Source organism: Sceloporus undulatus, chromosome 6 (genome assembly GCF_019175285.1).
Source record: "Sceloporus undulatus isolate JIND9_A2432 ecotype Alabama chromosome 6, SceUnd_v1.1, whole genome shotgun sequence".
Taxonomy (NCBI): domain Eukaryota; kingdom Metazoa; phylum Chordata; class Lepidosauria; order Squamata; family Phrynosomatidae; genus Sceloporus; species Sceloporus undulatus.
The window spans coordinates 112,539,242-112,563,716 of NC_056527.1; the positions used below are offsets into that span (position 1 = coordinate 112,539,242).

The 24,475-nt window shown below is 39.3% G+C and overlaps 2 protein-coding genes across 22 annotated transcripts; one reads left to right on the top strand and one right to left on the bottom strand.

Moving 5' to 3' along the window:
• Positions 1–149: 149 nt before the first annotated feature.
• On the bottom strand, positions 150–15,904 carry LOC121933392 (snaclec agkisacutacin subunit B-like). 15 transcript variants are annotated; one of them, XM_042473062.1, is made up of 10 exons: positions 15,413–15,903; positions 13,651–13,788; positions 13,473–13,536; positions 10,035–10,093; positions 9,387–9,452; positions 8,269–8,334; positions 6,866–6,972; positions 5,061–5,180; positions 2,340–2,457; positions 150–413 (listed from the first exon to the last, which is right to left on the bottom strand). In XM_042473062.1, the coding sequence occupies exons 5-10, from the start codon at positions 9,448–9,450 to the stop codon at positions 343–345; spliced, it is 546 nt and encodes a 181-aa protein (XP_042328996.1). In that variant the 5' UTR covers positions 9,451–9,452; positions 10,035–10,093; positions 13,473–13,536; positions 13,651–13,788; positions 15,413–15,903; the 3' UTR covers positions 150–342. The 15 variants fall into 15 exon arrangements, with proteins under 15 accessions (XP_042328996.1, XP_042328993.1, XP_042328990.1 ...); XM_042473059.1 differs by having other exon boundaries at positions 13,473–13,540; XM_042473056.1 differs by lacking the exons at positions 10,035–10,093; positions 15,413–15,903 and adding exons at positions 14,153–14,211; positions 14,560–14,903 and having other exon boundaries at positions 13,473–13,540.
• Positions 9,875–23,782, top strand: LOC121933389 (alpha-2,8-sialyltransferase 8F-like). 7 transcript variants are annotated; one of them, XM_042473046.1, is made up of 7 exons: positions 9,875–9,893; positions 17,094–17,295; positions 18,363–18,503; positions 19,067–19,208; positions 20,422–20,534; positions 21,515–21,601; positions 22,619–23,782. In XM_042473046.1, exons 2-7 carry the CDS (start codon positions 17,225–17,227, stop codon positions 23,079–23,081), a joined length of 1,017 nt encoding a protein of 338 aa, XP_042328980.1. In that variant the 5' UTR covers positions 9,875–9,893; positions 17,094–17,224; the 3' UTR covers positions 23,082–23,782. The 7 variants fall into 7 exon arrangements, with proteins under 7 accessions (XP_042328980.1, XP_042328981.1, XP_042328973.1 ...); XM_042473047.1 differs by lacking the exon at positions 9,875–9,893 and adding an exon at positions 15,259–15,277; XM_042473039.1 differs by lacking the exon at positions 9,875–9,893 and adding an exon at positions 15,293–15,534.
• Positions 23,783–24,475: the final 693 nt, after the last annotated feature.

The following is a 24,475-nucleotide window of genomic DNA, read 5'->3' on the forward strand; positions in this document are numbered from 1 at the left end:
CACTTACTCTGTCCACAGAAACATTCCAAAAATTAATCCAGTTACTCAGAAGAGGCACACAGTATAGTCTTCTCAAGATCATACCAGTTTAGACTACAAACAAGATTTACATTTTGAAGGTTGCTTCATGTTAAAAATAATCCACAATCTGAAAATGTTTTCTTTATTGTTCTGCCATCAAAAGCTCACTGCTCTATAGAGCTGACTATTAGCAGAAAGAAACCTGTCAGATAGTGATCTGCTCCGGAATAATTTCCACTACTGGAATCATCATCGTCAAGCAAAGCCACAACTCCGCTTTATAGATACAGAAGGATTATTCCATCAATGCTAGATATATTCTCAATCCAGTAGGTATTTACAGACATATTTATGTGGAGAGCTTTGTTTGGACGCCGTCCAGGATGTTTTACCTGGGGAGGAAAAAAAGACTTTTAAAAATAAGAACAAAGAAACCTGGCAGGCAAAGTGTCTCTCTGTCTTTTTTATCAATTCACATTCTCTATTTCTTATTATTGCTTGTGGATATTTGGCCAGCCATAATATTTGTCTGGCTCGGAGATTGTGGGAGCTATACCCCCCCCCCAAAAAAAAAGAATAATTGTTCTACATCTAGACAGCTAAAATGTTGTGATCATGGCTTCTTTATTTTGATCTGACAGATTATGGAATTTGGTTTTTGTTGAAAAATTCTTCTCAACTAAACATTCTCTTTACATCCCCTACTGGCAAAAGGACTTAAGAAGGTTTTTATGCATGACTCTATGCATACTGTCTTTCTGGAACTTTCCCTATTTGCTCAATCACCTTTTGTAATGGATGGTGATCAATGTATCTGTGTATCTAAGCAACCACACCAGGTGACCAGACAAGCTTTCAGGTACATCTGCAACCATTTAAAACCCTTTTGCTTTTGTTGGAGGCAGAAAACCTCAAAGAGTTAAGCCTCCTACCCCCCCCCCTCGCCTCTAAATTTCAAGATACAGTGGGCCCGATACCCTTCATTGTTACTCCAGTCTCATTAAACACAATTGTGTAGCAAAATGAACAAATTATGCTCAAAAATTTACAGCATAGACTCCAATCACATATGGAAAGAGAGTTGCCAGAAGTCCAACTAGGCACTAGGGACCACATTACAAACATATGATGGATAATGGAGCAAGCCAAAGAATTCCAGGGCGAAAAAATGAGCATTTGATTTATAGTTTATAGCAAGGCCTTGACTGCATAGATCATGAAAAGCTATGGAATGCTCTTGAAGAAATGGGAGTCCCACTACAATATTTTATAGTCCTGATGAGGTATCTGTACTTAGGACAAGAGGGTACTGTAAGAAAAGAATATGGAGAAACAGAATGGTTCCCAACTGGCAAAAGGGTCAGGCAAGCCTATATTTAATCGCCCTATCTGTTCAACTTGTATGCAGAAAATATACATAGCACAGGTTTAGACATGGAAGAGGAGGAATGAAGACAGGAGGAAGAAACATCAACAACCTAAGATATGCAGAATCACAGACTTGCAACAATCACTAAAGAAATTAAGAAGAAAATGCAGTCTAACTTTAAACATAAAGAAAACAAAAATAATGATCTCCAGGCCCAGTCCTCCACCTAATGTTTCCCTATGCTATCCCATCTTCTGTAAATGCTTTCTTTTACATGAAACAAACAAACAAACAAAAAAACTAGTGACAGGAATACAACATCAGGTATTCTTTTTCACAGCTATACACAGAGGTTGTTTGAACAAGTGAGGCTTAAATTGTTCTGTATTTACTAAGTAGATTTGCAGTATAAATGAGGACACACATGAACCCGTTGAAAAGCCCACTCCATGCTCTCTTACTGTTCTGACTTGACAGGGACAGTCTCTTGTCATTCCACATTAAAATATCCTAGTTTCTCTCTCTTTCCCCCACTTTCCCCCTTCATCCTGGTTTACTTAAATTGCTGCAAACTGAGTTCAAAATGCAAAAACAGTTTGCAGTTAATTAACTTAGTAGGGGGAAAAGGAGAGGAGGGATGGAGTCTTGCCTTTTCCATTAGGCGCAGACAAAAGCAAACTGCTGCAGCCTCTGTCTCGCGTGTTCTTCCTCATTCATACGTTTTGCCATTTTGCCCACACTGATGTTGCACAGCCTCATCTGTCCCAGTTTTCATCTATGAGGTGTTGAAGGGTATACCACCCTTTGAAGGTACACCTTTCTGTCTCTGCCCCAATTTTCCATTGTTTCCCAAAACTGAACTGCACTGGAAGCTGAATGGTCACAAGAAGCTGAATATGTTCAAATAAAAAGAGAGAAAAGAGTTTGTTCCCGCTCCCTCCAATCTGACCTCCATCACCTGCTCTGACTGTCAAACGGTCATATTGCTGGGCTGCCACCTGGTTTGGCAATTTATCAGGGTAATCCATAGCAGAATTATCAATCCATTTCCAGGGTGCTGCTGTGTCCTAAAAATTCAGAAATTAAAAATAAAATAACAAAAACAAGTTAGTTTTTGAAAACCAGAAGAGGCCCTTGATTGAACAATTAAGGTAAAAATCCTGTACCCTTGGGCTGGTTAATGTATGGCTCACCAAATGTTATTGCGCTGTAACTGCCATCATTCCCAATTTTTGCTTATGCCGCTAAGATATGCCACATGATGCCCACCCATCATTTTGGAAGTAAGCCCCATTGATTGCGCAGCCATATGGCTGAGTGGATACATAAAGGATAGCACTAGAGAGCTAACACAGGGCTTTCCGGACTATCCAGAGGGAGCAAACATGCTGGGAAAGGCTAGTCACATACAGAGCTTGGTAAGGTTACTTTTTATGCACTACAGCTCCCAAAATCCCTCAGACACCATGGCCAATGGCAAGTGAAAAGCCCCACAATGGCTGTGCCAGCTGGAAGATTCTAAGAATTCTAGTCCAATAGAAGTAAAATTTCCTGGTTGTGGTACAACAGGAGTTTCCTAGGTTGGAAACTCTAATGCAAATAATCACAGCTGCAGTGATGGTAGTACGAACCAGTTTAGGAAGCTTATTGTTGTTGTTATGTGCCTTTGTTTCCAACTTATGGCAACCCTAAGGTGAACCATGGAAGTGACCATGTTCTCCTGGAGTTTGTTATACAGTGGAAAGGAGAAGCCAGGCATAGTCAGACACGCATTCTAAACTTTAGGAAAGCTGATTTTAGTAAACTTAAAGAAATACTGAGTGTGATCCCATGGTCAACAATACTAAAAGAGAAGCGAGTTCAGGACGGATGGGAGTTTCTCAAAAGTGAGATACTGAAGGCACAATTTCAAACAGTTCCAGTGAGAAAGAAAAATGGGAGGTGTCTCAAGAAACCAGGATGGATGACTAAGGAACTTTCAACTGAGCTAAGTTTTAAACGGAATATGTACAATAAATGGAAAAAGGGGGAAATCACAAAAAAGGAATTCAAAGAAATAGCAGGCATGTGTAGGGGTAAAGTCAGAAAAGCTAAAGCACAGAATGAACTCAGGCTTGCTAGAGAGGCTAAAAATAAAAGGGTCTTTTTTGGATATGTCCGCAGCAAAAGGAAGAAGGAAATTGTAGGGCCACTACGTGGAGAAGATGGCAAAATGCTAACAGAAGACAGAGAAAAGGCAGAATTACTCAACACTTTCTTTGCCTCAGTCTTCTCAGAAAAGGAAAAGGGTGCTCAACCTGAGGATAATGGAGCAGAGGACAGATTAGGGGAATTTCAGTACAAAATAAGTAAAGAGATAGTAGAGGAATACCTTGTTAATCTAAATGAATTTAAGTCTCCAGGACCAGATGAACTACATCCAAAGGTATTAAAAGAACTGGCAAATGTAATATCAGAGCCATTGGCAATAATCTTTGAAAACTCCTGGAGAACAGGAGAGATCCCAGCAGACTGGAGGAGGGCAAACGTTGTCCCCATCTTCAAAAAGGAGAAGAAAGAGGATCCCAACAATTATCGTCCAGTTAGTCTGACATCAATACCAGGAAAGATTCTAGAGCAGATCATTAAATAGAGAGTCTGTGAACATCTAGAAGGCAATTCCATAATCACAAAAAGTCAACATGGGTTTCAGAGAAACAAGTCATGCCAGACAAATCTAATCTCTTTCTTTGATAAAATTACCAGCTTGGTAGATGAAGGGAATGCTGTGGATATAGTATATCTTGATTTCAGTAAGGCCTTTGACAAAGTTTCCCATGATATTCTTACAAATAAGTTAGTAAAATGTGAAACTGGAGCATGTCCAAAGGAGGGTGCCTAAAATGGTGAAGGGTCTGGAAACCATGCCCTATGAGGAACAACTTAGGGAACTGGAGGAGTTTAGCCTGGAGAAAAGAAGGTTAAGAGGTGATATGATAGCCCTGTTTAAATATTTGAAGGGATGTCATATCGAGGAGAGAGCAAGCTTGTTTTCTGCTGCTCCAGAGAACAAGACCGAGAACAATGGATGCAAGCTACAGGAAAAGAGATTCCACCTCAACATTAGGAAGAATTTCCTGACAGTAAGGGCTGTTCAACAGTGGAACACACTCCCTCAGAATGTGGTGGAGTCTCCTTCTTTGGAGATCTTTAAGCAGAGGCTGGATGGCCATCTGTCAGGGATACTTTGACTGAGATTTCCTGCATGACAGGGGGTTGGACTGGATGGCCCTTGTGGTCTCTTCCAACTCTACGATTCTATGATTCTACGACTTATATATGGCAATTCCAAGGCAAACCCATTACAAGGTTTTCTTGGCAAGATCTGTTCAAGAAGAGGAGTTGCCTGTGCCATCCTCTGAGGCTGAGAGAGAGTGACTTGCTTAAGGTCACCCAGTGGGCTTCCATGGATTTAAACCCCGGTCTCCAGAGTCATAGGCCAACACTCAAATCACTACACTATGCAGGCTTATACATCTCAAAACCCTTTCTGAAAGAGCTGGTGATCTAAACGATCCAGGCTGTTCATTTGATCTGGGACACTGTTGAATACCAGAAGTGATGTGATACATGAACTCTTTCATTGTATAATGAAAAGAACCATAGCTCCACATCCTCACCCCATACTTACATCAGTTTTTTCTGCTCCAAGCCAGTAATCTGTTCTTTTCCACATCAGATAAAAGATGAAGCTGTCTTCGTTTTCACTGTGAACAGAGGCTAGATGAGCATTGAGGTCTTCACAGTTCTGCTGCAGGTAGATAAGGAGAGGAAATGTGGGCCCCTTTGCAACACCGTACACAGCAATGAGCCAAGATTTTTACCAGAAATTGGAGGATTCAGAACAATGTAGAAAGATCCCCCAAAACAGATCTAATCTATCCTAGCAAGGTGTCAAAATGTTCACAGGCAAATCACATGAAGTCTCAAGACTTTCCAGTTCTTTTGTTTTGGATTGTACCTGGATATTCATGAATGCACAGTGGTTTGAGTGTTGGACTGTGACTCTGGAGACTAGCGTTTGATTCCCTGTTTGGCCGTGAAACCCATGGGTAACCTTGGGCAAGTCACATGCTCTCAGTCTCAGGGGAAGGCTGAACAAATCTTGCTAAGAAAACTCCATAATAGGGTCACCTTAGGGGCACCATAAATGAGAAGTGACTTGAATGCACACAACAACAACAAATTGACCTAGAAACCTCTGCATGTATTCTACCATTGCATTTCATAGCTTCCCACACAAAGATGGCTGAACCTGGGGAAACATCCCAGGGAAATAAGTATCTTGATCAAAACTGCTGAGATGAGGAGTAGCTTTAACCTTGCTCTCTACTCTATGATCCTGCTCACAATTGGTGGTACAGAGTTAATATTACTATGTCAGTGATTCTGCTCAGCATTACTGTTCAATATCTTCATAAGGTGATATAGATATGTGCACCAAAAGTGTGTGCCAAAAGTCATGCCCCATAGGCAATTTATTAAGTAAATTATATAAATTTGAATTGGAGGCCGCTTTCTTCTAAACACTTTTTTTATCAGATGACACATAACCTCTGAACACTCCTAAATAAAGTTTTCTCTGATGTTCGCCTCCTTTGGGTCATGTAAATTGTCTATGGGCTATGACTTTTGGTTTGTTGTTGTATGCCTTCAAGTCATTTCCAACTTATGGTCACCTTAAGGCAAACCTATTATGGGGTTTTCTTGGTCAGAGAATGTGTAACTCACCCAAGGTCAGCCAATGGGTTTCCATGGCTGAGTGGGGAATCAAACCCTGATCTCCAGAGTCCAACACTCAAACCATTATATCAATGATTCCCAAACTTTGGTCCTCCAAGTTTTTGGACTTCAACTCCCAGAAGCCCCAGCCAGCTTAACCAACTGTTGGGAATTCTGGGAGCTGAAGTCCAAAATATCTGGAGGACTAACGTTTGGGAATCATACACACTACACCAGGGGTAGGCAACCTTTTTGAGCCGGGGGCCGGGTTGCTGTCCCTCAGACAACTGGGGGGGCCGAAGCCAAAAAATAAATAATTAAATAATTTTTTAAAAATTTAAATAAATAAATAAACCGGGACAAATGTAGGACAACATCTTCAAATGGTGGACACTTTTTTAAAAAAAGTGGAGGACATGCAAAAATATTTGCTGATTTTTAACAAAATGTTGATATAAATGCATGTTTCGGAGGTGTCTATAGACAATTTCCCCCCTTGCCCCTGTGCACGAGAGGCCAAAGGCCCCGGCGGCAGGACCGGGCTGGGGCCGGTCCCAAGGCCTCGCCGGGCCGCATCCGGCCCGCGGGCCGCAGGTTGCCTACCCCTGCACTACACCAAGCTGGTACACTTTTGGTACATCCTGTATATTAGGCATTTGCTCATCCCCTAGAATATGAAGATTTGAACAAACAAAATAATATGCCCCAATGTACCTTAGCCTGTTGCCAGGATTTTGATACATGCACAGGAAAGTAACAAGCATCTTTGTACTGGTACCAATTTTCATCACAGCATCCTTGAGAGCAAGGGCATAAGAGTACTAAGAACAAAGGAAACAGATCTCCATGAGAGGAAAGCAGCAGCAACACAACTTTATGAAAAGCACCCTGACTTTAGTGGAATTACATGAGCTTTGCATGCATGTTCAGTCCCTGGCATTTCTGTTTAAAGTAGCTAAAGATGAAGAGTCTTTGAGATTCTGCAGAGATACTCATCATCTGCCTAGGCCAAGGGGAGGGAACTTGTTTCCGTATGTCAACAATGGACAATGGACAAAAAGCAGGCCTAGCCAGAACAAATAATCTGCTCCCCTTTCTCTTTCCTTCTCGTGTCACTCTCATTCACTTACTCCAATTTCTCTCTGTGCATTGAGATAAAAAAGAAACCCTTTCTGATGGCGGCTGGTGGCTTCCATGGCAATGGGATGGTGAATCTGCTCCAGATTTTAACTTGAAGGATTATCAAAGGTGCTGAACCCATTCTCAACCTCTGGTCCTGTGTGTTTGAGATAAGATGTGTCCATATCTGAAGAGAAATTTAAGCTTTCCCCTGCCTGGTACCCTTGAAATGTACTCGCCTGCAACCCCTATCATCCCCAGCCATTGGGATGGAGGGAGATGTGGTTTCAGCACATCAAGGGGATATGACATTGAGGAAGACAGCTACAGAAATTCTAGAGAACCCAATTTAGCATACTTTACCAAAGGGAAATTCAGATGTCAGCAACTGGAAGTGGGAAAGCGCCACTTCTAGTTTGCCTGTAGAGTGTTTTTGCGCTAAACCAAGGCACTTGAGAAGGTATCCTGTTTTAAAGAAGTGTCTTTAAAACACAATTCTCCATTAAAGCAGGGAAGACTCTTCCAGGTTGCCTTGTTTTACCATGAAAGATGTGCTGCTCTCAATGTCACCGCCTTCCCAGCATGTTCCGTAAGAAAGCCTTCAGGAAGGCTAAACTGACTCCATCCTTGCTGTCCTTTTGCTATTGGGTGACTTCTCCATTCTAGCAGGTTTTGGGGAACTGGTTGTTCTACATGTAAAGAGCTTGTGTTTTTTTTTTAAACGGATTCTTATTCTATGTTTTTAAGTTAATGCTAGTGTTCTATGGACAGTTTAATCCTATCTTAATCTTAGTTTTTGTATGTTTTTAGCTACATGTGATTATACTTGTATTCCTTTTTATCTCTTGTATCTTCAATTCCAGCCTTGGGGGAAATGCTGGATATTTTTATAACAAACCTCATGTGACAGCCACAAAACTAATCTTGAAGGCTACATGTGTTCATCTCTATTGTAATACAAAGCAACACGCATATACTTAAGAACTGTGCAGGTTCACCTTCACTTCTGCTGCGGTCATCATCATCATCATCCCTCCGAACCCTTTGCATAGAGTTTTCAGTATCTAAAAAGAAAATATCTGTTTTACAACTCTCTCTTTCCTACCAAAGTCTAGGAAACCTGTTTCAGTTCTAAATAAGGCTGCCAGGTCAGGGTTAATGCAGACTGTAAAATTTCAGCCCCCAAACACCAGACCCAGGGATTAGTCCTTGTGATGTCACAGGGGTCAGGCCCTAATGATTTTACAAGGGGCAGCACCTCCTGTTGACATAAAGAAGGATATCTTAAGTGTCAACCAAAGTTGTGCAGAGTATTCCATTCAATTGTGAAACAAATGAGGAAAATGCATAGACACATGCTTTTCAAGCCAGTGCTCTTGCCTTGAGATTCTTCCCCCTTGCCCTGATAATTGGCAAATATAATTAATTTTGAATGTGCATCTGCATGTATAACATTCATAAATGCACATATAGAAACATTACATAGATATGTGTCCTCTTTCATCCTCTTTTGGGAAGAAGCAGTTTCTCTTTTCTAGTAACACATATGTGGCCTCCAGTGGCCCCTAACAGAGCTGGAGGCCCAACTAAAGAACTTCTGCCCATTGCCCCTATAAGATATTCAGCTAATACTTCTTGCCCATTCCCCACTTTCTTTCTTTTTCAGTTATATTTATTATTTCATACACTAAGCCAAATACATACAACATATAAAGTCAAGATTAACAAATCTAAAAACACAAATGCATTCTAATATATACACAAATGACTTCCTCTCCCCATCCTTCTGGTTTTATTCATATTCTTACACTTTCTTTCTTTCTTTCTTTCCTTCCTTCCTTTTATCTTATTTTTATATTCTCTATTTCTTTTCACATTGTTCCAATTTTCCAATAATTTCCTTTTGTATGCCATATACATTTTCACAAGTTTACACTATTTATCAAGAAATTAATTCCCTGCAGTTCTTCCCCAGTTATCTTTCCAAAATTGTATCATTTCTGTCCAGTTGTCCACTAGATTGGACATTTTGCCATTTTTAATCATAACTGTTTGTTTATCCAAACTGAATATGTCAAAAAACCAACAACATTCCCCATTTTCTGACAAGCCTTACCTACTGTGAAGCTGCTCGCAATCACAATAGCAATGGTCACGAGTCCAGCAAGACAAATTGCCATCTCTGAAAAGAAAGATTTAAGGACAAGGGGTGAAAGGGAAAAAGTATACAGGTCTTTCAACTGACAGGTTCTGCAGTTAAGACAATTTCCTTATGTATATATGTATATTTCACCCCTGCCCTTAGTTTTGGCACTTTACATTTTTAGTACGGTGGCCCTCGATATCTACTAGGGTTTGATTCCAAAATCCGTGGATGCTCAAATCCCATTATATACAATGGCAGAGTAAATGGTGTCCCTTATATAAAATGGCAAAATCAAGGATTGCTTTTTGAAATTCATATATTCTTTGAATATTTTCAATCTGTGGATGTTTGAATCTGTTGATAAAGAATCTGTGGATACGGAGGGCAGACTGTAGTGGCAGCAGAAGTACTACAACTTAACATTTATTATTTATTTGTTTTGTTTATTTTAACTTGTATTTTCTTAAAGGATTTCTAGTGAGTGAGCATGTTTACCTATCCATCCTTATTATCTGCACAACAACCTTGCCAGGGGCACAAGAAAGGCTGTAAAACCTCTCTGCAGCCTTTATAGCAGAGGAAGAATTTGAACCTCAATCTTTCTACCCCTATTCTTACCTTTTCTACTTGCTACATTGCACTAGTCTGGAAGACTCTTCTCATTCTGAATTTTGGCCCTGTAAGCAACGTAGTTTGAACATTACACAAACCTTGCCAGAATAAATAACAAACCTGAGCCATCTTGAGCTTAAGCTTTTCTGGGGATTGATTTCATCTGTTTGAATATCACATAACACTTTAAACACACCCAAAAAACAGGGACACCCTTATTCCCATTCCAAGAATCAGTGCCAGAACACACACACACACACCCCCCTATGCATTTGGGCACATGTGTGTATTCTGTATCCATTACATTTACAATTTGTACACTCAACTGATTGATTTCTTATTTATATCATGCATTTTTCCCAGTTTGGATCTCAGGGCAGCTATATAACAGTTTAAACAAACATACCATTAGTTAAAAATTTACAGCTGCAAAAGTTAAAAAGGAATGAAAAAGTGATAAAGTTCAATTAAAAGTTTTTTTGTGGGTTTTTCAGGCTCTGTGGCCATGTTCTGGAAGAGTTTATTCCTGACGTTTCACCAGCATCTGTGGCTGGCATCTTCAGAGATGTTAGCGAAACATCAGGAATAAACTGATCCAGAACATGGCCACACAGCCCCAAAAACCGACAAAAAAACTATGGATGCCGGCCGTGAAAGCTTTCATAATTTAAAAGTATTTCGTTGTGCATAGAATTTAAAGGATACTTAGAAAAACTTAGTTCTTCCTCACATTAGGGTTTTAGTGGTTTCAGATTTATCTCATGAGTTGCAATGTGTGAAATAGCCATAATGGTTAGTGTTAATGCACAAGAAAAGCCACTGCTAATCCCCTGATATTTACCTTTGGGACTGAACCGCTTTTTCTTTAAAATCCCTTCTCTAAAGCTACTTTTCCATAATCCTTTCATCTCCAACCCTTATTATAACTAAGCCTCATTACACATAACTAAAATAAACAGATATTCTATACAAACACCCACTCCTAGCTACTTCCATTTCCTCCATTTCTCCTGCTCCCTGTCTCTCTTGTGTTGAACCATCGATTGTAAGCCTCTTGGGGCAAGGCTCTACACCCCTTTGTCCTGCCAATATTACTACCACCACTATCAATACTAAAAGCAAATTAATGCTTAGGCCAAGACTGTAGCATAAACAAGGCCAGTGAGAAGCAAGAGGGAAGTATCAGCATGCTTTAGGGAACTGCAAAGTTTGAAGAAATACCAAAAGAAAAATCTTTAGGGAGGGGATTAAAAGAGCAAAACACTAGGCAAACAAAATGGCCCAAGATTATTCAGACGTGGGTTGTTGTTGTTTTTAGTGTGACGATGCAAATAATCTAACTCATGTTTTGTTGTTCACACTATTTTATAGTGAAACTGCATCTATGCACATCTCTGTGAACTCTGTTGCCCACACATGTCAGCACTGCAAATAAAGATGGAGTCAATGATGAATAGTCAAATCATGTTCAAGGGATCCAGAGTTTTATCCTGGTTTACCCCAAGTCTATTCGCATCCGTTATGCACACAGCGGACAATGTAAATCTTTTAGGGGGGAACCAAGATTGATTATCCTGGGTTAAGTGGGGTGAACAAAATGCATGTGAACATCAAAGATTCAACCCACATTCTACCAGAATTATTTTCTTCTTTTTTTAATAAAATAAATTTATTATAGAAGTTCAATCAAGACAATATACATGAATTAAATAAGAATAAACTTGGCAACAAACAACAAAACAAACTCTAGAAGCTGTGTTTCAAAGGCCAAAATAAAAGTTAGGAAAAATTAAAGGTCTTCTATTACTGTCGCAGAGTAAGAAACCTCATGTATAAATGTCCTTCCAAAACCCAAGTGATGAGCTGGTAGGTTTGGACATTTGGTGTTGTTGTTAACACAGGTGTTTATCACACAGGAGGGAAGTGCCTGAATCCCGTTGATTTAATCCGTGAATATCCAGCAAGACCAGAATTGTTTTCAGACATCGCACGACTTTGGCATTAACATTAATATGCAAAAAGCAGCAAAATCGTGCTGCTTTTTAGCTTTGGGAAAATCCAGAAGTTAAAAAGAGGCACAATCTTGCCACTTTTTGCACAGGTTAATGCCAAAGTGCCTCAACGTGTCTGAAAACAATCCCATTCTTGCAGGATATTCACGGGATTTTAATCCCGTTTATGTATGGAATTTGGGCACTCTGCCTCCCGAGTGATAAACTCCTATGTCCAGGAAAGGGAACCAGGTCTCTTAGAAAGATTTACAAAATGCTAGTTTTTTAGATCTTTTGATCTTGCAATCAGCTTTTCCATTAACAGTACATCCCATACACGACGATGCTACCAGTTTTCTATGGAGAAATTACCAGTTTTCCCATTTTTAGCAATTTCAATCCTGGTTGTTGCCATCAAAAAAACAAAACTGATTAATGTTTCATGTTTCAGTTTTCTGTTTACATTCAAAAAGGATGAAAGCAATAAAAAACTTGTACAGGCGAGATGTCCTGTTTTGTAATTTCTGAGATTACTGAAATAACCTCCAACCAGAATTGCCTGACTATGGCATATTCCATCCATATTCTACCGGGATTATTTTCACCATCTGAATTGGATTGTCTCTGGAAAAAAATGGTTGGAACATGTTTTTGATTTCTGCCTCTTGTGTGGTCCTGAGGAAGAGCTGAACAGCAGCAATATGTATAGTGTGTGCCGTTTTAAATGGGACGCTACTGTTTCTTTCATATATCCAGACCACCCTGTCGTTTTAATATAAATGTCAATTTTGTCCTGCTTTCAAGAATAAATGTCCTGCTATCTTGCAAAAATGATTTGAAGATCCCTGTTTGAAATTGTGGTTGTCAAAAAAAGAAAAAAAGTGTCCTGGGTTGTGAGATGTTTTATGATAAAATGTTGAAAGAGCAAAATTTGCTGTGTAAAATCACTTCATCGGAGAAATATTCATGGTATGCTTATGGTGAAATGCCATCCCCCTCTAAAATTTTGCATGAGTTTTGTCACTGAAGAATAATTGTTAGCTCAATATGTTCATGTAATAAAACCTTTGTTAGAGTCTTATGTTTTCATGAATATGGAATATTACATAGCCCTGTTCCATTTTTGTCTTCCCAATGTCCCATTTTTGTCTCAACAAAGTATATAGTCCACCTCCACTACCCCAATATTTTGCATTGATTTTTAAGGACAGGGAAAGGTTCCCAGGTGACATACCAAACCTTAGAGGAGTCCATGCTACCACCCCAAGGAACAAATAAATGGTTTACCTTGCAGTGTTGCCAAGAAGCCTCAAAGATATTCCCCAGAATGTTTTACCAAAATCCAAAAGAATTCTCCAATATTTACCAGAATATTCAGCCAAAATCCCCAGATAGAAATTAATTAAATTCCCCAGATTCTGGGAAATACCTTGGAAATTGGCAAGGCTGTTACCTTGATTTACTCAGATGCTGCTTCCTTCCAACATTTAACTGGACGTCTCTTCCAAAAACAGGCTCTGGCTGGGAGAGATGTATTTATGCAATGGAGGACAAGCAGCTGTATTTGCTATAGATTAAAGACAGAGAGATCAACAATGCTGTATATTAAAATCTCAATAAAGGGGGGAAACCTTCTCAGATGGCTTTTGTTGTGTCTCCAACCAATGGCAGATGATAATGGCAGTCATCTATTGAATGATCTACACTGAACATGAAGCCCTTTCTGTCAATAAATTCACATTCAATCTGTTCCCGGTTTCTGGTTTAGCCTGTGTGTGAAAGGAGAGAGATGGTTTTATTTTTATTGATTTGATTATTTGTATGTACAGTGCTGTGTACATTTACAGTGCTATAGAAATAAACAATAACAACAACAACAATAATAATAAATAATAATTAATCCCAGTCAGAAAGTAGTGGAAGAAGGCACAACATGAAAACCAAAGTCTTCTTTCAGGTCCCTAGTTCATTTATTTATTTCTAAAATTAATACTTGATATAGTAGTATCTCAAACGTTTGCTATACTTCTTGATATATACTGTAAAGCTTGATATAGTAGTATCTCAAACCACGCACAGTGTTAAACGTTTCAAATTATTATTATTAGTAGCAGTAGTAGTAGTGTTTCTTACCTGCCTCTCCCCATGGAACAACAACAATTAACAAATATACAGCATCAGTTAAAATACACCTGTTAAAATATACATCAATTTAAAAGGGCAAATAAGACATGCTCATATTAAAAGAATCCACCTTGAAAGTTTATATTGATAATATTATCATATTATCAGAAACAGCGTAAAGCAACATTAAGCAAGTAGCAGTTTATTATGTATTAAATTTTAAATTTGTTTTTAAGACATTTAATATTGTTTGATTTCTTTTTATATATACTGAGAGGGATTTTATTCTGTCGAGAGAATGAAAGAGAGAGAGTGAAAATTAGATCTAGGGCTCCAAAAAGAGAATTTTAATGCCCTGGTTGTTTTTATTGCATAAAAACATCCCCACACACTTATAAAATTCCTAGTTTATTTACTTTGACTTAAAACTGTTTTAAAACAACTGTAACAGAGAAAACACAGCAGACGTGATCAGGCTTATGTAAACAGGCATGTTTCCAGGAGGCGTTTAATATGGAATAACCTCCAGTTTTACGGGTCATTGATGGCATATTTATGCATTAATAAATACACTTTTTGCGAGTGATTGATTTATTTCTCTTTTTTTCTTCTTTCTTCTTTTTTTCCGCTCACGTCTTTTACTTTTCATTTTTTTAATTTTATTTTATATGTCTCTATTCTGCTATTGGATTGTATTACATTGTACAACGTACTCTTTTTTATGTACATGTTCTATCTATGTATAAATCTTTGGATTCCCAGGAAATAAAATAAAATATAATATTTGGGGGGGAAAATAAAATCTGAAAAATAAAAAATAAAAAAATCTGAAAAATAATGAGATAATTCGTGTAATCACGGTATATTATTTTTATCTTATGATTTTTTAGATTGTATGCTCTTGGAAGGTTATGTTTTGATTTTATGATGTCTGTAAAGCGCTATGTAGATTTATAGCACAATATAATAATAATAATAATAATAATAATAATAATAATATAAAAATAAATGAAATAAATAAATAAACAGACTTTTCTAAGAAGGAATATAGGGAGGCCACGTTAAATTGTTGTATTTGTCTGTCTAACTTTGGTCTAATCTGCACTGCAGCAAGCTAAGCAGGGGCCAGCATTGGTTAGTACTTGTATGGGAGATGGCCAGCGGATACCAAGGGCTTTAAGCTATATTTCAGAGGAAGAGACTAGAAAACTTTATGAAATGAATGGGGTCGCCATAAGTCGACATGATGAGGCTTCAGGGCACACACACCAGGCCTGTTTCTGGCTACACAATCCTGCTGGGACCCAAGTGTAGGCCTCAGGCTCTTGTCACAATCACACAACAGCTCAGCCACTGAACAAAACGTTGCCGTGTGAAGGCATAAGATGGTGGTGAGAGAGCGACTGCTATCTCCTTCATGGCTTTTTTCTGCCTGGTTCTTTTTATCTCCCCCCCCCCCTTTTCTCTGCAACTGTCTATGCTCTTCTTGTTTTTGTTTTCTGAGTTCCCAGAATCTCCTCAGGGTGCAGCCGCACCACAGAATTAAGCCACTTTGATGCCACTTTTAACGGCCATGACCCTGGGATTTATGGGTTTTGGTGAGGAGGCATGAGAGCTCTTGGATATAAAAGGCTGATTGCCTCAACAAACTACAAATCCTGACACTCTGTAGCAGTTAAAGTGGTGCCAAACTGGTTTAATTCCACAGTGTGGATGCTACACCCTCAGTCTCCTTTTTAAAAAATGCTTCATTTTCAGCCTAAGATGGAAGGAAAGCTGTGCTCTGTCAGGAATATGTCAGGCAGCCCCCCTGCATATAGTTTAGGTGGTGTGTGTGTGTGTGTGTGTGTGTCACACACACACACACACACTCATCCCGCCATATTTGCGGATTTGATTATTCATGGATTTGACTAATATGTTCTCTCTAGGAATATCTAGGTCCTCCAGTGCAACTCTATTGTCAATGTTTGGCAGACATTGACCATAGAGTTGCAGTGGAGGACTTACAGATTCCTAGAGAGGTGTCCTCTCAGGTAAAAACATGGGTTGTTGTTTTTTTTTGTTTTTTTTTTTTTTTTTTTTTTGTTTTTTGTTTTTTTGTTATTTGCGGTTTCTCCACATTCACAGGGGTCACAATTCAAAAGGGATGTTGAGAGGTTGGAGTGTGTCCAGACTGAGGAGGGCAACCAAAATGGTCAAAGGTCTGGAAACCATCCCTTATGTGGAAGGACTCAGAGAGCTGGGGGTGTTTAGCCTGGAGAAGAGACGGTTAGGAGCTGATATGATAGCCCTGTTTAAATACTGTAAGGGGTGTCATATTGAGGAGGGAGCAAGCTTGTTTTCTGCTGCTCCAGAGAATAGGACCCAGATCCAGAACAATGGATGCAAGCTCCAGGAAAAGAGATTCCACCTCAACATTAGGAGGAATTTCCTGACAGTAAGGGCTGTTCGACAGTGGAACACACTCCTTCCTCAAAGTGTAGCGGAGTCTCCTTTCTTGGAAGTCTTTAAACAGAGGCTGGATGGCCATCTGTCGGCTATGCTTTGATTGAGAGTTCCTGCATGGCAGAATGGGGTTGGACTGGATGGCTCTTGGGGTCCCTTCCACCTCTATGATTCTATGATACATCAGTCTAATGTTGCACAGAGTATACCATTCATTTAAAAAAGCAAACCACCAACAAGCCTAAGTAACGAGGAAAATATATGCACTCACATGTTACAAGGCAGTGCTTTTTCCTTGAGATTTCTTGCCCTTGGCCTCAGAACTGCAGAAGGCTCTGAGATCTGAAAATCCTACCTGATGCTTGGGAGGTGATATTTGGTTAGACTGAGAGCTGTATGTTTTGCTCATATGACATTTTTCCTGCTGGATTGGGATATAAATTCATGGGTTCTGGAATGAAGAACAGTAAATGAAGTATGGCGACTTTGTTTTTTTAAACAGGTTTATTGAGTCAACGTACGTGTGACTGATGTTGTCTGGTACAAGGCTACGTAACTGAACACAGCTGAAGGAACTAAATACTGCCAAAGAAATAGGACAGTGACTTGAAGCTTCCCACATCCTTCACCCTTATGGCAAGCTACCAGATACTTAAATGGTGTTTCTATCTGGCCTGCCTTGTCCACTTTGTCATTCTTTTCAGGTAATGGAAATATAATCTTTCAAAACCTCAGAAGTTAGAAAAGTAAAACAGATTAACTTTATTGAGTGTACATTGTAGGGATGTTACATAGTACATTGAAAAGAAATCCGATTTCCCCCCAAGAAAAGAACCCAAAAGAATCATTGGTCCTTTAAGGCAATCTGTTAACTCCCTAGTCAGGGGAACAGTCCCTGGAAATCAGCTGAGTGGAATTTCAGTATCTCAGTGACATTTCTGTCTTGAAACTATAGGGAGTCTTACTGCATCTGAGGAAGTAGACCAACAAGTCTGCGAAAGCTTATGGTACAACTTCTTTTGCACAGTTAGTCTCAAAGGTGCTTCAAGGTCCCTTTGCTCTAAACATGGTCACAGCTACCCATTTATTCCCGTATTTTACATTAGGCTTTCTCCCTGTGCAAACACTGAAATAATCCAAAATGATTGAATTTGGCTTACTAGTGAATCTCTGAAGTATCAGGCTATAGAGAGAAGAAGGATTCCCTAAAGATACTTGGCTGTTGTCACAGTGGGCTTTTGTCTGAATATGGAAGGCCACTTGGAAAAAAAGCATTACTGGTTGAAAGACTAATTTGAGAAGACAAATGAAGATGGTCCTCACTTTCATGTTGGAGAAAGGAATGGATCCACAAGGCAGGAACTTTTTGTCTTCTCTGTTTTCTGAAGAAGAAATACCTGGTCTATTCCCACAGACAACTTGCTCTTAAGATGCTCCTTAAGAAACAGTTTAAGAGTGCATATTTATTGATGTCCAATACTTCTGCCCTGACTTTCAACAACATGTTTTATAACAGTTGTAAAAACATGAATATACAGTCAAATTATAGCAATAACATGTAAAACCAGAGAACAAGGGAAATAAGAGTAAGAACTCAAATTGCCAATGATTGTATTTCATAATAGAAGAAATTGCATGCAATTTCACAAGTTGAATCTGGGAAGCAACGTCCCCTTGGAGAAATGTTATTATGGCTTTTTGGTTGTGTATATGTCTGTGAGAGAGCATGTATATACATGTGCGCTGTGTTTCACTCTCTCCTTTTTCTTAGACATGTCCGCTTTCACTGGAAAACAGGCTATTGGCATTGGAAAAATGAATTATCAAGGCAGGACAAAATAAGACTAAAGCATTTGCTGCTCACACGGAGATATCCTTGGGAACCCAATGCCATAGAAGTGGCTCGATACAGGTAATAGCACTATTCTCTCATCTGTTCAAAAGCATACATAGATGAACTGGAACCAAAAATATACTGTTTATACCCCATTACAAGACCTTAATGTGTTCATATAAGTACAGTCGCACAGCAAAAGCTGTTTTTTCTACTTTAATAAATAAGTTTAGAAACAGTAATAGACAGCAGTATTAAAATTGAACGAAAATTCAACTCAAAGCCATACAAACCCTCCTACCAAAACAACAACAAAACAGGCAGCGAAAAACAGATGTTTCTTCCTCTCTTCAAGAAGAATGTTCAACAAAAATGAGACAATTATTATCATCGTCTGGCTTTTGGCTATTGTTATTCAAAGTGCAAATAATATTTCCTAATGGTTAGAGCTGAAATGTTGAATGGGCTGATGCAGCATGAACAGTCTCTCCTGGTTGTGCAAAGCTTTAAAGATTTGAAAAAGTGGAGAGAAGCAAAATTACAGTGGGATAGCAGTGTCTTTGCAGTGGCAAGTTTGTCTGCAAGATATTCGTATCATTCCTTGTGGTATTAACACTAATCTAGGAACTATCCCCTTGCAGGGCAGAACTAGAGCAATGCTGCAATGCTTCCTTCCAGTTAGTCCTAACCAAGGAAAACACACCTCTAGGATCAAATATTAGCTGTTTGGAGGACAATATCAAAATAGCTGTGGAAGCTGAGCTCATAAAGCTGCTGCCAGAGGTGAGTGGAAAAAATATTATTATAAATTATAAATATATACAGGTATTTCCTTTTGGGGATTTGTTTTGCGTTGTTTTTGGATGTGGTGGGGAACTAATTTGAAATGGCAAAGGAGCAAGCATTAGGGGAAGGATTTCACCTAAGTGGTAGTGCGTACATATTGTAATGCAAAAGGTCTCAGGATCAATCCTTGGCAATGCAATTTAAGCAGAGGTGAGGAATCTCATGGCATGGGGCTGAACCCAGTCCTCGTGGCATCCCAATCCAGCCCTCTTGGATTTTCCACAGGGCCATACTGTCTTCCCAGATGGTCATACTGCCTTCCTGATCCCATGACATCATCATATAATGGTTTCCAACTTTTATATATGACTTTCCTCAGGCCAACTAGAATGTTTCTTCTATGGCTTAGATACTGGCTAAGCAACAGTATACGATACTTGGGGGCCTCGTAGCCTTTGATCTTGCTCATCACTAAAATTTATCTCCTAAGAACTTCTTTAAAATTGAATTTGGCCCTTGAACGGGAATATATTTCCAATCTTGAAATAAATGATTTCAGTTAGCAGAGCTGGAAAAGCACTGTGCCTGAGATCCTAGAGGACTGCTATCAGCTGGAGTAACATACTGTCCTAAATAGACCAATGGTCTGAATAAGATAGTTTAATATGTACTTAAGAGAGCACATTCATTTGGCCAACTGAATCAATAATACACCAATAATGGTCATACTAGGTTTACATAACTTACCTTTCAGGTATCTGCCCTAACAACATCAGCATCAGATGATACTGAAACAGGGTTTGATTTTCTAACAGTAATCAAAATACGTACTCTCTTTTACTAGAATAAATCTGTCACCCTACCTGTATAAAGCTGGCTTTATAGAATCTAGGACACTGTGGCTTATAGAATCATAGAACCATAAAGTTTGAAGGGGACTCATAAGGCATCAAATCCAGTTCCCTGTTCAGTGCAGGAACTTGGTGCACTGAATTGAATCTAATGTACTACATCCAAATCCATAATAAAATAGCAACACAAAACAGATTCATACAAAGATAGGTTATCTTTGCAACGTTAGAATTATTAATTCTGGTATAATCATCACTGGATTAACTTTTTTTCTGTAAATCTTAAATATATCTTTTGTACATTTAATTTTTTTAAACAAATCTTTTCAATTCTGTTCCCACGCCTCAAAAAAATCTAGACATCACCCTTCTCACAGTCTCAGTACAAGAACTGTGCGGTGGTGGGCAATGGTGGAACCTTGCGAAACAGCAATTGTGGACATGAGATTGACCAGGCAGATCTAGTAGTCAGGTAACTCTTTCTTTGAAGGTAACAGTCTACACTTCAAGTGGACAAGGCAGGAGGATCTCAAGTGGAGGACCTGGGTATCACCACGTCCTTATTGTGTATATATCAGCAAGCCTTGTGCTTGAAAACTGAAGTTGTTTTTACTCTGTCAGACCATCATTCCATGTTGGCCAATATTGTCAATGTAGATTAACAGACACTCCAGGATTTAGAGTAGTTTTCCACCTCTCCCTGCAAGTCCAAAAGATTGAACTTGGGAACTCCTGTGTGAGAAGTTCATGTTGTAGTACTGAGTAGTGAACAAATAATTTCCCAATTAGGCTTGAAATTTGCAGTTCCCAAATTTCCCAAAGGGAATTCTCTTCTGGTAGCTTGAGGACTTGAAAGGAGTTCAGCCTTCTCTTTTGCCTCTATTGCCATGCTGCTTCTGTCTAGCGATTCAAGTCCTGTAATATCAAGGATCTTTGGAGGCAGAGGGCTCCTTATCATACTTAGGTAAGGGTGCTTAAACTTGTCTTCACTGGATGAGTCCTCTAATAGGGATATGACACCATAGGGCCCAAATTGTATTAAGGGCTGATGTCAAAACTGTGCATTCTCTATGAGGCAGAAGAACCTTGACAGAATAGTATGATCCAGTCCACCTTAAATTAAAGGGGCAAGGAAGAAGTTTTATTGATATTTTCTAATTTGGAAAACTGCAGCTTTGCAAAGGGTTGAGGCAGGCATTGTTTATGTGTGTTATGAAAAAAAAACACAAGCAAGCAAGGAAGGAAGGGGTCACAATTCAGTGCTGCAAAGTTGCCACCCTGGAAGGCAAAAAACATAGTCTCCATGTTACTGAAAACAGAAAGAGAAAATTAAAAAAGCTTTAAAACCTGAAGAGCAGATCTTGATTTTACTTACAGAGCCCAAAATACCACATACCTGACAGCTGACACTGGCTTTGATGCATTTTTTCTACTCTTGTCTTCCCAATCCAGGTTCAACCTGCCTCCCATGAACTTCTCTGAAGATGTGGGAACCAAGACAAGTTTGATTACCATTAACCCCAGCATCCTTAAAAATAAGTAAGGGGATTTCTAACTCTACATCAGGTGTATTGGCTCATTTGGATGATAAGAGTGATGTATGATTAAAATTATCAACTAAAGGCCCTGTACAATTATAATACCATGATTTCACTTTAACTTCTATGGTACCATCCTATGGAATCATGAGATTTGTAGTTCAGGGAGAGGTATTTAAAATTCTCAGCCAGAGAGTTGTAGTGCTTCACCAAACTTCAAACCCTAGGATTCCTTAGGATATGGTAGTTAAATTGGAATCTTAGTGCTATAATTGTATAGTGTGAATGGGCCCTAAGGACCACAGAAATTTGAACCAGAGGTCCATGCACCACCATCCCAAAACAGGTATGCACAGATCACCTCCACCATTTACCTCTCACTAAAACTCTCAGCCCCAGGGGAAGGCAATGGAAAACCTCCTCTGAACAAATCTTGCCAAGAAAACCCCATAATAGACCCACCTTAGGATCACCATAAGTTGGAAACCACTTGAAGGCACACAACAACAAAAACACTCTGCATTCAAATTTGAGGCGTCCCTATATACAGTATCAACCAGACCCAGCATTATCTGCTCTCACTAACACTAGTTCTTTAGGAGCTCAGAGCCATTCCCATTAGCTATTAACTGAGCCTTTGAAACTTGAGATAGCAAAGGATTGAACTTTTTGCACACAAAGCATCTGTTCAGTCACTAAGCTATTGTCTTTCTCTCAAAAAGCTGGCATACAGTTCAGGACCTTTAAACAGTTATTTCTTTGAACATGCATCCCTTGTCATTCATTTCCCTCTGCATACCAGAAACACAGGTTTCCTGTTAACAACTAGTTGGAAGAGGGGCAGAACCAATCTAGTAGAGTGAGTCTGCATGACAGAATAACTATTAGCTCAGTGAGCATCAAGCTTTCGTCTCTCCAGCCCCAGTCTCAACAGCCATAGAGCTGCTTTATTGATTTACATCATAAGCCTTTCCCCCTTCATTTACTGAATGCAAGCCTCTTTTCACTCTTCCTTCAGATTCCATCACTTGCTGGCTGAGCAGAAGCCCTTTGCAGATGCTTTGGGCCTTTACAGAGATGCCCTCATCTTCCTTCCCATCTTCACACATTCTCATAACAGTGATGTGGGCTACCGTGTTATGCATACAATAGAGAGATTTGGGCTGGCACAGAAGGCTTTCTTCCTGAACCCACAGTACCAGGCTAACCTAAAGAACTACTGGAGGAATAAAAACTTGCAGCCAAATCGTTTGTCCTCTGGCTTCATATTCCTTAGCATGGCTTTGGAGTTCTGTCAGCGCATCACCCTCTATGGCTTCTGGCCCTTCCTGCACGACCTGAACAATCAGCCCATCCCTCACCACTACTATGACAACAAGTTGCCCGATGATAATGTACATGACATGCCCATTGAATTCTCCCTTTATCTTCACATGTATGCACAGAATGTGTTGCTTTTACAATATGGAAAATGTCAATAAGGGTTGGGAAATGGAGGGGGTCACATGACCCAATGGCAAACTGAGCAATGGGTTTTCATTACAATGCCAGGCATGTGAGGAGTTTTTTTTTCCACCTGAAAAATGTGTAAATGTTTTTGGAGAGGTTTGGGGAAGGTTGGAATTTAGGGGTTCACACATGCTCTTTCCTTGAATTAGACTCACCAGCAATTATCTTGTTCCTGAGGCTGTTCATACAAATCGGGTGACTTTTTGCAAGACACATAAAGAGCATAAATGTTCTTCTAGTAGGAGACTATTTTGTCTGCATCCTGACTATGGCTGAAGCTAGCTAGCTCAGGACACTTGAGAGAATCTTCTCCAATTGCTCAACCAAAGCTGTTTTTTCCTGGGGAGGTCCAATAGGTCCTCTAGTTATATTGTTATTACCGAAACAAGCTTCCAAAAATGCTTGATAAGAGTTATCTGAATAGTACAATTGGTTTTTCTCTAGTGCTAATATCTCTTTGCTTTCTTCTTGCTTCTTATATTGTAAAATATTGTGATTATTCTAATTTCATTGTGGAAAAATAGAATACCGATTGACTCAAATAAATAGTGTGGCCCACTAAATGTTTGACCTCGGTGTCCATTTGCTCTAGGCAGCATAGCCATTGGTGGCTAGTCTTTTAGCAGCAGTGCCACTAAGAGCCCTCTCCTGTTTTCTAGCTAAATTGTAAATGGTAATGCCTAGACACCCCAAAAGGAGGGCTTTTGTAACACTCATTTCTCCTCTTTCACCTCCAAATCTTATTAGGACCCTTTCCTGCCATACTACTTGGAACTTTTTAAACTGCAGGAATGTAAGTAGTAATTCCCTAGGACAGGCCTCTCCTGTTTTTCCATTGCATTAGGAAACCTAGAGTCTTACGACAAAAGAAAATAAAGCAGAAACAGAGCCAGAGAGTAGTGGCTTTCTCTGTGCCGTTTCAGCCACCCACATGGTCAGTTTTGGATTTTGGAATATTTCAGATTTTGGAATTGCATGACATCGTTCTTTTTACACAGAAGATAGTTGTAAAAGTGTGTCCTTTTTCTAGCTGGACAACAAAAGACACATTTTTACAACTTCCCATAGGAGTGTGCAGTTCTAACTGCTAGTCCAAGGTTGACTAACTGTGGGTAGATTATTTTGAGAGCATCTTCACACAAAGACACCAACCTATCACAAGTCATGATAACCTTTTACACACTGATTTCTCTGTGGGATGCAGTGAATGTAGCATGGATGCAGTCTAATATCATTATATAAAAAAGATCCCACACCATTCTTCAGGGCTAAAGAAAGAACCTTATATGAAGCGGAACTCTTAAACCTCAAAACAAATCCCAAACCATTGAGAGCAATATGATGCATCTAATATCTGTTGTCTCAG